The 18,571-nt window shown below is 40.5% G+C and overlaps 1 protein-coding gene across 1 annotated transcript in view; it reads left to right on the forward strand.

Annotated features, from left to right (window-relative positions):
- The window catches only part of LOC106589507 (ras-interacting protein 1), a 63,134-nt gene extending 57,524 nt beyond the window's left edge, over positions 1 to 5,610 (forward strand). The window contains exon 17 of the mRNA XM_014179579.2: positions 5,076 to 5,610. Within this exon, the coding sequence (XP_014035054.2) occupies positions 5,076 to 5,153 (78 nt within the window). The 3' untranslated portion in view covers positions 5,154 to 5,610. The remainder of the gene's footprint in view (positions 1 to 5,075) is intronic.
- The last annotated feature ends 12,961 nt before the right edge of the window (positions 5,611 to 18,571 follow it).

The raw sequence follows: 18,571 nt of genomic DNA on the forward strand, positions 1-18,571 counted from the left end.
CAGTCATGGTGTGGGGTGGCATTTCTTTGGGGGGCCACACAGCCCTCCATGTGCTCGCCAGAGGTAGCCTGACTGCCATTAGGTACCGAGACGAGATCCTCAGACCCCTTGTGAGACCATATGCTGGTGCGGTTGGCCCTGTGTTCCTCCTAATGCAAGACAATGCTAGACCTCTTGTGGCTGGAGTGTGTCAGCAGTTCCTGCAAGTGGAAGGCATTGATGCTATGGACTGGCCCGCCCGTTCCCCAGACCTGAATCCAATTGAGCACATCTGGGACATCATGTCTCGCTCCATCCACCAACGCCACGTTTCACCACAGACTGTCCAGGAGTTGGCGGATGCTTTAGTCCAGGTCTGGGAGGAGATCCCTCAGGAGACCATCCGCCACCTCATCAGGAGCATGCCCAGGCGTTGTAGGGAGGTCATACAGGCACGTGGAGGCCACACACACTACTGAGCCTCATTTTGACTTGTTTTAAGGACATTACATCAAAGTTGGATCAGCCTGTAGTGTGGTTTTCCACTTTAATTTTGAGTGTGACTCCAAATCCAGACCTCCATGGGTTGATAAATTGGATTTCCATTGATTATTTTTGTGTGATTTTGTTGTCAGCACATTCAACTATGTAAAGAAAAAAGTATTTAATAAGATTATTTCTTTCATTCAGATCTAGGATGTGTTGTTTAAGTGTTCCCTTTATTTTTTGAGCAGTATATATATATATATATATGAGAGAGAGAGAATAATTTATATAGATGAAATAAACTGGATAATTTATATAGATGAAATAAACTGGATAATTTATATAGATGAAAAGCAGAAGGAGCCTTTATTAGATCTAGGAAAAAATGGATTGAGGAGGGAGAACAGAATTCATCCTATTTCTTTAGACTTGAGAAATTTCACTCTAAAAATAACACTATCCATAAGTTAAACATTGATGGTGTTATTACAGATGACCAAAAATGAATTGCTAAATACTGTAGCAAATTGTACAGGAAATTGTATAGCTCTACATACTGTCAGGAATACACAGATATTTTTTTTGACTCACTGAATAATGTTCACTTTATCAGTGACACAGAATCTAAACAGTGTGATGAACCCATCAAATTTGAAGAGATTATAGAGTCTATCAAACATCTAAAGAACAATAAATCACAGGTGTTGATGGAATACCTTCAGAATTTAGAAATTATTTTCTGAACAAGTAGCTCCCTTCCTATTTGAAGTATTTTTAGAGAGTATTAAAAACAATGTTCCCCCTCCTACAATGAGTAGGGGTTAATAACACTGATACCTAAGCCTAAAAAAAGAAGTGCTGCTCATCGATAACTGGCGTCCAATTTGTCTTCTTAATTAGGACTATAAGATATTAGCCTTACTACTTGCAAAAATAATTATAGATGTCCTGGATGCAATAATTGATGAAACACAGTCAGGCTTTATGAGGAACACACAGTTGAAGTCGGAAGTTTACATACACCTTAGCCAAATGCATTTAAACTCAGTTTTTCACAATTCCTGACATTTAATCCTAGTAAAAATTCCCTGTTTTAGGTCAGTTAGGATCACCAATTAATTTTAAGAATGTGAAATATCAGAATAATAGTAGAGAGAATGGTTTATTTCAGCTTTTATTTCTTTCATCACATTCCCAGTTGGTCAGAAGTTTACATACACTCAATTAGTATTTGGTAGCATTGCCTTTAAATTGTTTAATTTGGGTTAAACGTTTTGTGAAGCCTTCCACAAGCTTCCCACAATAATTTCGGTGAATTTTGGCCCATTCCTCCTGACAGAGCTGGTGTAACTGAGCCAGGTTTGTTGGCCTCCTTGCTTGCACACACTTTTTCAGTTCCGCCCACAAATGTTCTATAGGATTGAGGTCAGGGCTTTGTGATGGCCACTCCAATACCTTGACTTTGTTGTCCTTAAACCATTTTGCCACAACTTTGTAATGTTGTGGCAAATGTCCATGTCCAAATGTCAATGTCCATTTGTAAGACCAATTTGCGACCACGCTTTAACCAAGCTTTAATCATGAGATGTTGCTTCAATATATCCACATAATTTTCCTTCCTCATGATGCCATCTATTTTGTGAAGTGCACCAGTCCCTCCTGCAGCAAAGCACCCCCACAACGTGATGCTGCCACCCCCGTGCTTCACGGTTGAGATGGTGTTCTTCGCTTGCAAGCTTCCCCTTTTTCCTCCAAACGTAACGATGGTCATTATGGCCAAACAGTTCTATTTTTGTTTCATCAGACCAGAGGACATTTCTACAAAAAGTACGATCTTTGTCCCCATGTGCATTTGCAAACCGTAGTCTGGCTTTTTTATGGCGGTTTTGGAGCAGTGACTTCTTCTTTGCTGAGCAGCCTTTAAAGTTATGTCGATATAGGACTAGTTTTACTGTGGATATAGATACTTTTGTACCTTTTTCCTCCAGCATCTTCACAAGGTCCTTTGCTGTTGTTCTGGGATTGATTTGCACTTTTCGCACCAAAGTACGTTCATCTCAAGGAGACAGAACGCGTCACCTTTCTGAGCGGTATGACGGCTGCTTGGTCCCATGGTGTTTATACTTGCGTACTATTGTTTGTACAGATGAACGTGGTACCTTCAGGCGTTTGGAAATTGCTCCCAAGGATGAACCAGACTTGTGGAGGTCTACCATTTTTTTTCTGAGATCTTGGCTGATTTCTTTTGATTTTCCCATGATGTCAAGCAAAGAGGCACTGAGTTTGAAGGAAGGCCTTGAAATACATCCACAGGTACACCTCCAATTGACTCAAATGATGTCAATTAGCCTATCAGAAGCTTCTAAAGCCATGATATCAAAGCCATGACATCATGCACGAAATAGATGTCCTAATCGACTTACCAAAAGTATAGTTTGTTAACAAGAAATTTGTGCAGTGGTTGAAAACGAGTTTTATTGACTCCAACCTAAGTGTATGTAAACTTCCGACTTCAACTGTACATATTTCTAACAATATCAGACTAGTATTAGACATACTTGACTACTTAGACCTAATAACGGAGGATAGCTTCATTTTATTTTTTAGATTTTATAAAGACATTTGACACAGTAGAGCATCAGTTCCTCTTCCACTCCCTTGAGAAATTTGGCTTTGGGATTTTTTTCTATAAGGCTTTTAAGACTCCATACAAATGGTAACAGCTTTATCAAATTGAAGTATGGCACCTCACCTAGATTTGAGTTAAAGCGAGGAATTAGGCAAAGTTGTCCTATCTCCCCGTATCTGTTTTTATTAATCACCCAACTTCTTACAAATTATTTAAATAATAGTCCTGTACAAGGTATTTCCATAGCTGGTAAAGAAATTATTATAAGCCAGCTGGCTGACAATACTACACTTTTTCTGAAAGATGCTAACCAAATTCCCATATCGATCAATGTGATACAATCCTTTCCAAAGTGTCTGGTCTATATCTTAACATTTAATAGATGTGAACTCATGGCAGTCAAAGATTGTGTGACACCTTCATATTATGGTATTCCAGTAAAAGAAGAAATGACATATTTAGGCATAACCATTACTAAGGATCAGAAGTCTAGAGGCTTACTACATTTTAACCCTCTTATTAAAAAACCCAGAAGAAGCTAAAACAATGGCTACAGAGGGACTTATCTTTAAAAGGAAGAGTCCTAATAACCAAGGCTGACGGTATCTCTAGGCTAACATATGGCGCTCTATCGTTATATCTTGACAGTAAAATAAGCAAGGAGATAGACCAGATGCTTTACAACTTTCTGTGGAGAAACCGTACCCATTACATTAGGAAAGCTGTTGTAATGAACACTTATGAGTATGGTGGGCTGAATTTTCTGGACTTTACTACCTTAAATAACACTTTTAAAATAAATTGGATAAAACAGTCCCTAATTAGACCCACTTCTATGTGGAATTTTATTCCTCATCATGTCTTCTCTATTTTTGGTGGCCTTAGCTTCATGTTGGTTTGCAATTATAATATTGACGAAGTTCCAGTGAAACTTTCTGCTTTTCATCGGCAGGTTTTCTTGTCATGGACCTTTAATTTATAAGCATAATTTTTCTCCACACAGATATTATATATGGAATAATCAGGATATATTGTATAAAAATACTTTTGTTTTTAGAGTATTGGTTCCGAAATAATATCCTATTGGTGATCCAACTTGTCAATGCAGAGGGTTTTTTACTTAGTTATAAGGAATTACTTTACAAGGTCCCTGTAACACCTAAAGATTTTGCAATTGTTTTAGATGCCATTCCCTCAGGTGTTTATTTATTATTCAGGAACCTGTCAAGACCTGACCCTCAGAGCCTACCTTCCATTAACCCTCTTGACTCATCAGTAGGAAATATTTGTTTCTCTTTTGGTCCATTCAACAACAGAGCGATACGAACCTTGTTTCACCAGGATGTTGTATCTATACCTTATGTCATGCATTATTGGAATGGTTTGATTGATAATATCTGTTAGAAAAAAGTTTGGATGTTGCCACTGTCTGGTTCACCTTGGGGTCATGATAGCAGCTTGTCATGACGCTGGCCTGTTGGGGGAGGTTTATGACCCCCATAAATACCTTTCCCCTTTTTCCTCTCTCTACTCTACCGATGTGAGTATTGAAAATCCCTTTGTTAACATAGAGAGTCTGGTGACATCAAATGATGGGAAACGGAACCATATTTCGGTAATCCAACCAGTTGAAAATATGCGTTGGGACTTAATGAATATGATGTCAGTTCAGTTGGTGTCTGAGACATGATTACTGATGATAGGACGACATAAACTGTATCTTGGAAAATCTACACATTCTAGTTATCAGATTCACATGGAATTGTTGTGCAATTTAAATGTTTAAATATGAAACTATTTGTGAAAAGATGAAATGTAATTTTTAGCTTCTTAATGAGAGAACAGTTTGTCAGAAGAACACCACTCTGCTCACTCAGAGGCCCCGCCCAAGTGAACAGACATGGGTTGTAAACTATGAAACACAGCCCTGTCTCCAATCCTATATAAGCCCCTTGACGAAAATGTATCTTTCTGTTCCAAGGACGTGAGGACTTACCATCCCCACGTTGAAAGGACAAAGACCACCTACAGAACTAAGCCAACATCAGCAAGAACCTAACGCAATTGGCATCGAATTTCAATGTGAAGGTGACGACCTACACGCCGGAAGGATGAATTTCGACTATACCAGCCAGAATATAGCATGAGCATAAAGTATGGCAACTTGGTATGAACTTTGAACTCTTATTCACTAAAGAAGTGCTACCCCCTCCGCCCGCTAAACGTGGGCTAGGAGAGGACGGACAGAGTATCCATTCTACCACGCTCCAGTTCACCACTACACGGTCTTCAGAGGACCAGAGATCCATGCTGGACCACCCGGCCTCCCATCTACAATCTACCAAAGCACAGCTCAGAGTAAATATTTATTGCATTTTCCTTTTCAAATGGGCGGTAATTTAGAATGCATAAGATACTGTATTTACGATAGCATAGCTTCTCCCTTTGTTACTCAGTCTTCCCGTTCTTTCACTCAAACCCAACCCCCCTCTCTTTGTGTAACCAGCTGTCATATCTGTTCCGTCCACCAGGGACGTTTTCTTTATGACATAATTTGTAATCAATGTATGATCCATTCTGTGTAGATGTAATTCTGTGTGATTATTTAGGTATTTAGTAACTAAATAATTAAACCAAATTTTGTATTGTTAATTCAACTTGTTAGCCAGGGTTCGTGAAGATAACCAAGAATTTACAACTTTCAGATGAGATTGAATAAAGTGACGATTAAATATTGACTGCTATTGATGTAAAAGATGACTAGGTCTTTAAGAGTTTATTCGGAAGATAACAGCTCTATAAACATTATTTTGTGGTGCCCCGACTTTCTAGTTAATTACATTCACCTGCTTAGCTTAATCAGGTAATATGAATTACAGAGAAATTATTTTATTGAATAGCATGTCATATCACTTAATCCGGCATAGCCAAAGACACGACAGACTGTACCAAATGTTTGATGTATTATAATAATTGATTATGCTTATGTTGTATTAATAGAAGGGGTTATAAGACCCCTCCCTCCTTACATTTATGGGGTCCTAGACTACAGATTAACAATATATATATTCATTATAAAGGTTTATTGTTCCACAGTCCTTTCTAATCTCTGCCTCTTATAAAGAAACTGTCTGAGAAATGTGTGACTGTGAGACAGAACTCTGCAGGGGAGTGTAAGAGATAAGAGACTAGTCAGACATTCCACTATAAAGTTATATAGCTGTGTAGGCATTCCACTATAAATGTATATAGCTGGGTAGGCATGGTTTTGGTCTCATGAGTAGAAGGTAATGACGTAGGCAGTGACATCACTTAGATATATGACTGTAGGATTAATAAAACAACTCGGACCCTTTTCTATTTTTCAGAACTTACTCGGAAACATGCGTGCTATGTTCCTGTTGTCAACATCTGTCTGCAATTGCATTAATAAAGGTTTTTTAATGATTTAATTAAAGATATTGTCTGAATGCTAATGCAATGAGCCAATGATTGACAAGGAACAAGGAACGAACCCCAACACCACACACATACCTACTTATTAACAAAATTAAGGAAGTTTCCTTTTAAAATTGTTCATAAATATTATCTTGCCAACCACCATATGAAGAAGTTTAAGGAAAACAAACTCAAATTGTTCTTTTGTAATGACCACCCAGAAATGGTGTTGCATCTTTTTTGGCATTGTATTCATGTAAGGAAACTGTGGCAAGACATCAGTAGATTTATAATTCAACACATTTATGAAGATTTTACACTAATGTGGAGAGATGTACTGCTTGGATTATTTACCTACGATAGAAATAAACTGAAACAATTTTATGTAATTCATTTCATTATTCTTTTGGCCAAATGTCATATTCACAAATGTAAATTTACAAACAATACACCACATTTTCTTACCTTAAAATATAGTTCAATTTCTTTTTGTAAGACAATTAAATACTCTGCTAACAAAAAAAGCTGTTAGAAATCTAAGTGTATGTATGTCCCTTAAGGTCCTTGTGTAATGTGATATTGTACCCCCTAGCCCAATTATCCTTTGTATATTATTTATATATACTTGTGTTCCCACATGTACTTCCTGTATTGATTTGTTGTTAATAAAAAATAAAAATAAAAGACAAATAAATGATACAGGCTTTTTTTCTATTGCCTACTTAATTAGACGATCTGACATCACCACTACGCACCAAATCTTCCCCCCTGTGCCTGCATGTTCTGAACATGGCGAACCATTTACCTGCGCCGAACGTTGTGCAACAGGTAATTAATATGTTTATATAAGTAGTTAGATGGTTTGTCATTAAATGTATTAGATAGACATGCTTATAATATCCATTCATTATTGACCCGTGACTGACAATTTTGAAGTCAGTCACGGGGCGGCAGGTAGCCTAGTGGTTAGAGCAGTCACGGGGTGGCAGGTAGCCTTTGATCTAGAAACCAAAAGGTTGCTAGATCGAATCCCCGAGCTGCCAAGGAAAAAACTGTCGTTCTGCCCCTGAACAAGGCAGTTAACCCACTGTTCCAAGACCATTGTTGTAAATAAGAATGTTCTTAACTGACTTGCCTAGTTAAATAAAGGTAAAATAAAAAAAGTGTAAAATGGAAGGAGTCACAAGACGTTACAGCTAGCCACTGCCAGCCGTAGTGAAAGATTTGTATGTGAGAGAAAAGTGACAACCCTAAATAGTTATTCCAATACCTGAAGTCTAGACCAAATCTTGCCTGATACCAGCTGTTTGGTTGACATAATTACTATTTTTTTCAATTTTCTTATATTTATCAGCTCACTAGCAAATCAGGTAGACTTGCCTCAAAAGGTAGTGCAGGGTCTTTTCAACCTGTATAGTCTAGTCAATGCTGAAATTGAAGAAACATGTGCCCCATCCATTGTTGTTGAGTTGGATGGCGAAATGGGACATCCAAAACTGATTGTCAGAACAGCACCTTTGACAGCTGATTGAAAGGGATCTGCCTGTACCTTGCAACTGCTTGGCATCTCAACACAAACTGACCAATGCAGGAATATGGTATCATGGTGAGGGGAACATACAGCCAAATGATAGACAAGGAGCTGGACAATCTGGTGGACACAATCAAGACAAGTTCACCACAATTAGGATGGTGAGAGAACGTCTGAAAGCACTGGGTCATCGAGTCCAGTGAATCCGAGTGTGGGACTCAGTGCATCGTGTCGATGCTGCAGCCTGAGTGTGGGACTCAGTGCATCGTGTCTGCTGCAGGAGTACAAGAAAGAATGGCACGACTTGGATGTGTTGTCAGAAGAACATACTGTTCGGGGTCCTCTTTCCCTCATACATGTAAACACCAACCACAAGTTGATCAGGTAAGCTAAGACCCCCTTCAGCTCAGGGGTGCACGTTTAGTCATATAACTCATAGCCCATACAATGCTGCCTCTGTTGTATTTTACCGCAAGATTGCTGCTTTGACAAGTATACAAAACTGTCAAACGGTCTTTCAACAGATATGGCTTTGTAATATTTGGTGGCTTCTCAAGAAAGGTAACTGATTGATCTCCCATGGTATTTGAAGTTTGTAATGTTTGTCTGACTCAATGTGGATAATCCAATGCTTTCTATTCAAAATGGGTTTGAATTATACAACAGCCCAGCTGTTTTTGTATACATGTGTTTATTCTTTTGTATTACACAATCAGTTTCATAATGATATCATGTAGATCATGTACACAGTGCAGCAACCAACAACAAAGCATCAACTGCCCTTGGTTTCTTCCTGGAGTCTGTAGAGATGCTTGGCTTTCCATTAAGGTAACAGCATCATTCCCTCAGTAGTGCTGAGTGGAATCAGGCATTTGTTTGTAAACTCAGCAAAAAAGAAACGTCCTCTCACTGTCAACTGTGTTTATTTTCAGCAAACTTAACATGTTTAAATATTTGTAAGAACATAAAATTCAACAACTGAGACATAAACTGAACAAGTTCCACAGACATGTGACTAACAGAAATGGAATAATGTGTCCTTGAACAAAGGGGGGGTCAAAATCAAAAGTAACAGTCAGTATCTGGTGTGGCCACCAGCTGCATTAAGTACTGCAGTGCATCTCCTCCTCATGGACTGCACCAGATTTGCCAGTTCTTGCTGTGAGATGTTACCCCTCTCTTCCACCAAGGCACCTGCAAGTTCCCGGACATTTCTGGGGAGAATGGCCCTAGCCCTCACCCTCTGATCACACAGGTCCCAGACGTACTCAATGGGATTGAGATCCGGGCTCTTCGCTGGCCATGGCAGAACACTGACATTCCTGTCTTGCAGGAAATCACGCACAGAACAAGCAGTACGGCTGGTGGCATTGTCATGCTGGAGGGTCATGTCAGGATGAGCCTGCAAGAAGGGTACCACATGAGGGAGGAGGATGTCTTCCCTGTAACGCACAGCGTTGAGATTGCCTGCAATGACAACAAGCTCAGTCCGATGATGCTGTGACACACTGCCCCAGACCATGACAGACCCTCCACCTCCAAATCGATCCCGCTCCAGAGTACAGGCCTCGGTGTAACGCTCATTCCTTCGACGATAAACGCGAATCTGACCATCACCCCTGGTGAGACAAAACCGCGACTCGTCAGTGAAGAGCACTTTTTGCCAGTCCTGTCTGGTCCAGCGACGTTGTTGCCGGTGATGTCTGGTGAGGACCTGCCTTACAACAGGCCTACAATCCCTCAGTCCAGCCTCTCTCAGCCTATTGCGGACAGTCTGAGCACTGAGCACTGATGGAGGAATTGTGCGTTCCTGGTGTAACTCGTGGCAGTTGTTGTTGCCGTCCTGTACCTGTCCCGCAGGTGTGATGTTTGGATGTACCGATCCTGTGCAGGTGTTGTTACACATGGTCTGCCACTGCGAGGATGATCAGCTGTCCGTCCTGTTTCCCTGTAGCGCTGTCCTAGGCGTCTCACAGTACGTACATTGCAATTTATTGCCCTGGCCACATCTGCAGTTCTCATGCCTCCTTGCAGCATGCCTAAGGCATGTTCACGCAGATGAGCAGGGACCTTGGGCATCTTTCTTTCTGTGTTTTTCAGAGTCAGTAGAAAGGTCTCTTTAGTGTCCTAAGTTTTCATAACTGTGACCTTAATTGCCTATCGTCTGTAATCTGTTAGTGTCTTAACGACCGTTCAACAGGTGCATGTTCATTAATTGTTTATGGTTCATTGAACAAGCATGGGAAACAGTGTTTAACCCCTTTTACAATGAAGATCTGTGAAGTTATTTAGATTTTTACGAATTATCTTTGAAAGACAGGGTCCTGAAAAAGGGCTGTTTCTTTTTTTTTGCTGAGTTTATAATAATTTACAATCATTTAGTCCAGGGCATTTTTTTACTTTAAAAAGAAAAATCTCAATTTCAATGTAGATTTTTTTTTTCTTGGTGCCATTATGCAGTTTTATGGGACATTCACATGCTATCGGAGTTATCAGAACTTCGTAGTTCCAACTGGAAAGTTTCATTCAACGACCCTGCATTCATGACATGTCAGCACGAGGAAACTCTGAAAGTTCCGAAGCTGATTGTAGTAAGACTTGGAAACAATCAAAATCAACCAATAGGAAGCTCTACGCAAATAACTTACTTTAATTTCAACACAGAAATAAGAAGTTCTGACGAGCACACGAACGCCCCAGTAATCACAAATGGGAAACTCTGTTACACAAGTTGCCTAGTTGTGACATTTCACACTGACCGTTTACCTTTTCAAGAAAAAGATGACAACAAATCCGTTTTTGACAATTACCACCTTATCAATATGGATATTGTAGAAAGCTAACTAACTTTATTATTAGCAATGTTTGCTAGCTTATCAAGCTTGCTAAAAAATGTCTGACTTCAAAAGCACTTGAACACAATCTTGTGGGATGTATGACTTACGATACTCTTTATTGTCCCTTAAGGGAAATTTGACTTGGACAATAGAGTGTGCTGCTGCGTCCACATAAATACAGTTTCAATTGACAGAACATACTGTACATAGAATAACACCCCATCATACACCCACCCACACAAAAAGTTAATAAGTTCATGCCAGACAAGGCTGTGACTAGTTGGCCCTTCCACATGACGCAGGCCTACAGGACTTCCCACTTCTCAGTTTTCAACTTCCCACGAGCATGTGAATGCCCCAGTAAATCAAACAATACACGTGTGAACATCAAACGTTTTTGAATTGAAACTTATTTGAGAATACTTTTTTTTTTTTAAATGTAGAATCACGCAAGAGTCCCAATATATTCGAGCGGAACTGCAGTGTTCCCCCTGGATTTATTTTTTAGCAATGGTAGCATAGGTTGCAAAGGGCCAGGGCAGGGGTGTTCCTGTTGGCATGCGCATTCCAAAATGAATACAAATAAAATGTTCCCCTCCAAAAATGAGCCCATCATAGCTCTAAAGCTCTACTGTCATTATAAGGCCTGGTGCTTATAAAGGCTATTCACAACTACTGAGTTTTGTTCAGTGGCTCATTAAAGGATATAGGATTTGGTTTCATAAGTGTCATTAGGTGGAAAAGTGACAGGTTCTATGGTCTGGGTTGAGCAGGCAAAGTGAAGCAGAGGCAGACAACAAAAATAGTTTCAAAATGTAATGCCTGGTTTTCAAATAGTCTCCGTTTCAGCAATCAAGTTTAAACACATTCTCAATTCATTTTCACAGTTCAATTATAATGCTTCATTTCGGTAGGCTTATACCATTTTCTTTTAGAGGAACTGTCCAGTGTTTCCAGATTTTTATGATATGACCATAATTAATTACAATATGAGTGAAATAGTTTCCCTTCCAAAAAATAGTAACTGAGCATGTTAAAAAGCAGCTTTTCTGTTGGAATGGTGTGGGCATACCTCAACAACAGAATGGTGTGGGCATACCTCAACAACAGATTGGTGTGGGCGTACCTCAACAACAGAATGGTGTGGGCGTACCTCAACAACAGAATGGTGTGGGCGTACCTCAACAACAGAATGGTGTGGGCGTACCTCAACAACAGATTGGTGTGGGCGTACCTCAACAACAGAATGGTGTGGGCGTACCTCAACAACAGAATGGTGTGGGAATACCTCAACAACAGAATGGTGCGGACGTATACCGGTCATATAAAAATATTAATGTGAGTAGACAGCTGATTTTAAATAGCAAGCATTTTTAAATGGTACGTATGTTCAAGATACAAGTTGAGGTGGGGATTTTTTATTTATTTAGGCTTTGGCCACAAATATGAGTATAGGATGAGTCAACAACATTATTTGGGTGTGAGTTAACAGAATATGAACTTTTAAAATCATCAGACACACATACAACATGAAGAAACAAAGGGGCACAGACAGTGACGCAGGCAAACAGGCAGGTATCCATATTTTCTCAGATTTAGTAATACAGCACAAAGTCCATTTGCCATGTGCTCTCAAACATTTCAGCTATAAGCTCTAGTGTCAACGACTATCCACCAGGCCTCTGGACTGCATCTCTTCCTGTGGGTGGCAGCCCGGAAACATTGAACCTCTTCTTCGTTGGGGTTTAATGGCGGTTGGCATCCAATATGTTGCATTACCGCCCCCAACTGGACTATAGTATAAATCCATTATACTTTGTGATAACTAACCCTACACTCATTAAAACCCACCACCCTATTCCACTATTTTAAGTCTCTGATCCTACACCATGCCAACGTTCTGGGAGGACAGGACACCACCACTCAGCACATCCTGTAACTCTTCTAAAGTCAAATATTGTACACCCAAGTACTTCTCTGCAGCTGGCACCACTATATTCATTTTCTGTGACTCATGTTCCATCTCTGCAGTACAAACCATTGCTATGAACGTTAAGAAGCCAACCTATCCCTTTGTGCTGGCACAGATCTACTACTCACAGTGATCCTCTCAGAATCCCTCACCTTTGATCCATCCTCCTCAACTTTCTTCACTGCCTCAACATACGACACCTTCTGCGCATCTCTGACCCTGGCCACCACAACCTGCCTCTCTCACACCAGACACCTCCGATCCACAGGAACATGGGCACCCCTACAGTTAACACACCACTTTTCCCACTGAAACAGGATAACTTATATATCCTAACATGACTTTGTTGGGTAAAGACTGATTAAAGCTCAAAAGAACAGAATGTGTCACCTCTGTTTCACCACGCTCCCCACCGGGTCTGTGTCGCACCAAACAACAGGAATCTGCACAAACACTAGGAATCTTCAACATCAATTGTTCCACCTCCACACTTAACACTACCCTAGAAATCACTCCCTTCAATGATGCCCTGTTCCTAAGAGCAAAGCCAGATACAAATCTTGCCCCATGTTGTGTCGCACGGAGCGCCCGCGCCCACACCCACAGGGCAGAATGTACATAACAAACTTCACAAGTCCACTAGTCCAGCTTCACCGACTCAACAGCACTCATCTTTTCCATCCAACCTGATACCACATATGGATCAGCCAAAAGGCTTGGATCCATTTTCTCCAAGAATCTAACTCCCACTGGGTCAATCTCATCTTAATCTTAACCACGTCCATCGATGCAAGGCTCGGGCTCCAAGCTCCTCACCACAACTTACACCTCACTTAAAATCTCCTTCATTCACTTCCATTTCACCTCCAGAACTCAGTCTGGCAGACATCTCACTCTGTTTTTACTTGACCCCAGTCTTCTTCGACACACCATCTCCCATTTTATCGAAATCTTCATCAAATTCAAACTCTGCTTTCTTCATTCTCATCGACTTCTTCTTCCTCCTCCATTCCTCCCCCGAAATCCACCTTTCTGTGTCCCTGGCCCAATATTCCTCTTCTCCCAGCTTTGCTAGCGGCCCGGTGGCATCCCGACGTAACTCCATCTCATAATAATTTTTCCATCTTCTTGGGGAAGTTCCATGTCAGAAATACAATATTCATTCACCTCCAGATCTAGAACATTCTTCTTCTGTGATTTTTAAATGGCGGTTGGCAACCAAAAAGGTGCATTCCCACCACCAACTGGACAGGAGTGTAAATCTATAGCACTTTCTGATACTAACAGGGGAAAAGGAAGAACATTGGCTGCCTGGGGGGGTATAAGAATTATACCATCCTACTGTACATAACTGTAATTGAATGCCATGGAGAGAGCCTTCTCCAATTGTAGTCCTATATTACTCATCTCTCATACATAACGTGTGTCAAATAATGAAGAATAGCCTTGGGGCGAGCACATTGTTTAATGACCTCCAGCGCAGCTCATGAAGGCCTACCCAACTCTACTGTTATATATAAAACAAATTCACCAAGGTGGGGTTTTCATGGCCTGGATATAGTGTGTTTACAATGTGAATGAGCGAGACAGAGCCATTTTGGGATTCGATTTATTTAGATTCCCATTAGCTGACACCATGATGACATTTAGCTCATAACATTTCCCTTTTAGCTGTGGCAGGTAGCCTAGCGGTTAAGACTGTTGGGCCAGTAACCGACAGGTTGCTGGTTTGAATCCCTGAGCCGACTAGGTGAAAAATCTGTCGATGTGCCCTTAAGCAACCTAATTGCTCTCGATAAGAGCATGACTTAAATGTATTTGTGGGGTCCAACACACAAGTGTTCTGAGAAACTCTTCCTTTGATGTCAATAGCCTACTGTAGTTATTTCCTGGAATACAAGCCTCTTCAAACAACAGCAATGGAGAGGACATAGCTACTGTACAATAATATAGGACAAGGCAGAACATTACACAACATTTTCAAAGAGAGATAATAAGAGAAGTTCACCTCTTTCATAGCCTATGTGTGTACAGTTGAAGTCAGAAGTTTACATACACTTAGGTTGGAGTCATTGAAACTCGTTTTTCAACCACTCCACAAATTTCTTGTTAACAAACTATAGTTTTGGCAAGTCGGTTTGGACATCTACTTTGTGCATGACACAAGTAATTTTTCCAACAATTGTTTACAGACAGATTATTTTACTTATAATTCACTGTATCACAATTCCAGTGCGTCAGAAGTTTACATACACTAAGTTGACTGTGCCTTTAAACAGCTTGGAAAATTCCAGAAAATGATTGCATGGCTTTAGAAGCTTCTGATAGGCTAATTGACATAATTTCAGTCAATTGGAGATGTAGGATGTATTTCAAGGCCTACCTTCAAACTCAGTGCCTCTTTGCTTGACATCATGGCAAAATCAAAAGAAATCAGCCAAGACCTCAGAAAAAATATTGTAGCCCTCCACAGCTATGGTATTAAATGCTGAGCTGTAGACAATGAACAGCATTCTTACATACAGTTGAAGTCGGAAGTTTACATACACCTTAGCCAAATACGTTTAAACTCAGTTTTTCACAATTCTTGACATTTAATCCTAGTAAAAATTCCCTGTCTTAGGTCAGTTAGGATCACCACTTTATTTTAAGAATGTGAAATGTCAGAATAATAGTAGAGAGAATGTTTTATTTCAGCTTTTATTTATTTCGTCACATTCCCAGTGGGTCAGAAGTTAACATACACTCAATTAGTATTTGGTAGCATTGCCTTTAAATTGTTTAACTTGGGTCAAACATTTCAAGTAGCCTTCCACAAGATTCCCACAATAAGTTGGGTGAATTTTGGCTCATTCCTCCTGACAGAGCTGGTCTAACTAAGTCAGGTTTGTAGGCCTCCTTGCTCGCGCATGCTTTTTCAGTTCTGCCCACATATTTTCTATAGGATTGAGGTCAGGGCTTTGTGATGGCCACTCCAATACCTTGACTTTGTTGTCCTTAAGCCATTTTGCCACAACTTTGGAAGTATGCTTGGGGTCATTGTCCATTTGGAAGACCCATTTGCGACCAAGCTTGAACTTCCTGACTGATGTCTTGAGATGTTGCTTCAATATATCCACATAATTTTCCTCCTCATGGTGCCATCTATTTTGTGAAGTGCACCAGTCCCTCCTACAGCAAAGCACCCCCACACATGATGCTGCCACCCCCATGCTTCACGGGTGGGATGGTGTTCTTCGCCTTGCAAGCTTCCCCCTTTTTCCTCAAACATAACGATGGTCATTATGGCCAAACAGTTCTATTTTTGTTTCATCAGACCAGAGGACATTTCTCCAAAAAGTACGATCTTTGCAGTGCAGTTGCAAAGTGTAGTCTGGCTTTTTTATGGCGGTTTTGGATCAGTGGCTTCTTCCTTGCTGAGCGGCCTTTCAGGTTTCGTCGATATAGGACTCGTTTTACTGTGGATATAGATACTTTTGTACCTGTTTCCTCCAGCATCTTCACAAGGTCCTTTGCTGCTGTTCTGGGATTGATTTGCACTTTTCGCACCAAAGTACGTTCATATCTAGGAGACAGAATGCATCTCCTTATTTGTCAACGTGCCCTTGAGCAGGGCATTGTACCTGGATGCTTCTGTGTGTCGCTCTGAATGGGAATCTGTTGGATGACTGGTATGATGTAGTCATTAAATAACAAAAAAATTTAAAATTATAAACTCACTCACCGAGTCAGCGCATACATCAACGTTGTTGTCTGAGGCTATCCGGAACATATCCCAGTCCACGTGATCGAAGCAATCCTGAAGCGTGGAATCCGATTGGTCAGACCAGCGTTGGATGGACTTGAGCACGGGCATTTCCTGTTTTAGTTTCAGTCTATAGGCCGGGAGCAACAAAATTGAGTCATGGTCAGATTTGCCAAAGGCAGGGCGGGGAAATCAAATCAAATCAAATCAAATGTATTTATATAGCCCTTCTTACATCAGCTGATATCGCAAAGTGCTGTACAGAAACCCATTCTAAAACCCCAAACAGCAAGCAATGGAGGTGTAGAAGCACGGAAAGGCTTTGTATGCAGCGCGGAAGTTAGAGTAGCAATGATCCAGAATGCTAGCAGCCCGTGTCGCACATTCGATATGCTAATAGAATTTAGGAAGTCTCGTTCTCAGGTTAGCTTTGTTAAAATACACTGGATATACAAGGGTGTGACTATAATCGAAGAGAATTCTCTTGGAAGATAATGCAGCCGGCATTTGATTGTAAGGAATTCTAGGTCAGGTGAACGAAAGGACTTAAGTTCCTGTATGTTGTTGTGATTACACCATGAGTTGTTAATCATAAGTCATACACCCCCGCCCTTCTTCTTACCAGAGAGATGTTTGTTTCTGTCGGCGCGATGCATGAAGAAACCGGGTGGCTGTACCGACTCTGACAACATATCCCGAGTGAGCTATGTTTCCGTGAAACAGAGAATGTTACAATCTCTGATGTCTCTCTGGAAGACAACTCGTGCCCTAATTTTGTCCACCTTGTTATCTAGAGATTGGATATTGGCGAGTAATATGCTCGGGAGCGGTGTGCTCGGCTTCTGAGTCTGACGAGTAGGCCGCTCCGTCTGCCTCTCCTGCGGCAACCGCGTTGCTTTGGGTCGGCCTCTGGGATAAGATCCCATGTCCAGGGTGGAGGTCCGAACAAAGGATCTGCTTCAGGAAAGACGTATTCCTGGTTGTAATGATGGTAAGTTGTCATCGCTTTTATATCCAATAGTTCTTCCCGGCTGTATGTAATAACACTTAAGATTTCCTGGGCTAACAATGTAAGAAATAATACATAAAATAATACATTAACAAACAAATAACTGCATAGTTTTCTAAGGACCTGAAGTGAGGCGACCATCTCTGTCGGCGCCATCTTGCATCAAGAAGAGTGCATGCGTGCGTGTGTATGTGCAGTGGTGTAAAGTACTTAAGTAAAAATACTTTCAAGTACTACTTAAGTAGTTTTTTTGGGTATCTGTACTTTACTATTTATATTTTTGCCAACTTTTACTTTTACTGCACTACATTCCTGAAGAAAATAATGTACTTTTTACTTCATACATTTTCCAGGGCACCCATAAGTACTCATTACATTTTGACAGGAAAATGGTCCAATTCACACACTTATCAAGAGAACATCCCTGGTCTGCCTTTGATCTGGTGGACTCACTAAACACAAATGCTTCGTTTGTAAATTATGTCTGAGTGTTGGAGTGTGCCCCTGGCTATCCATCAATAAAATAAATAAAAAATGGTGCCGTCTGGTTTCCTTAATATAAGGAATTTGTAATGGTTTATACTTGTAATTTTACTTTACATTTGAGCAATTCCATTTACTTTTGATACTTAAGTATATTTCAAATCAAATATTTTAAGACTTTTACTCAAGTAAGATTTTACTGGTTGACTTTTACTTGAGTCATTTTCTATTAAGGTATCTTTACTTTTATGCAAGTACTTTTTCCACTACCGTGTGTGTGTGTGTTTGTGCGTGCGTGCGTGCGTGCGTGCGTGTGTGTGTGTGTGTGTGTGTGTGTGTGTGTGTGTGTGTGTGTGTGTGTGTGTGTGTGTGTGTGTGTGTGTGTGTGTGTGTGTGATGGGAGGGAGGGAGGGACCTAGGCTACAGCCAGGGAGTGGGCGGACTCGTCATATCATCATAACA

The sequence above is a fragment of the Salmo salar genome, chromosome ssa28 (assembly GCF_905237065.1).
Source record: "Salmo salar chromosome ssa28, Ssal_v3.1, whole genome shotgun sequence".
NCBI classification, from domain to species: Eukaryota; Metazoa; Chordata; class Actinopteri; order Salmoniformes; family Salmonidae; genus Salmo; species Salmo salar.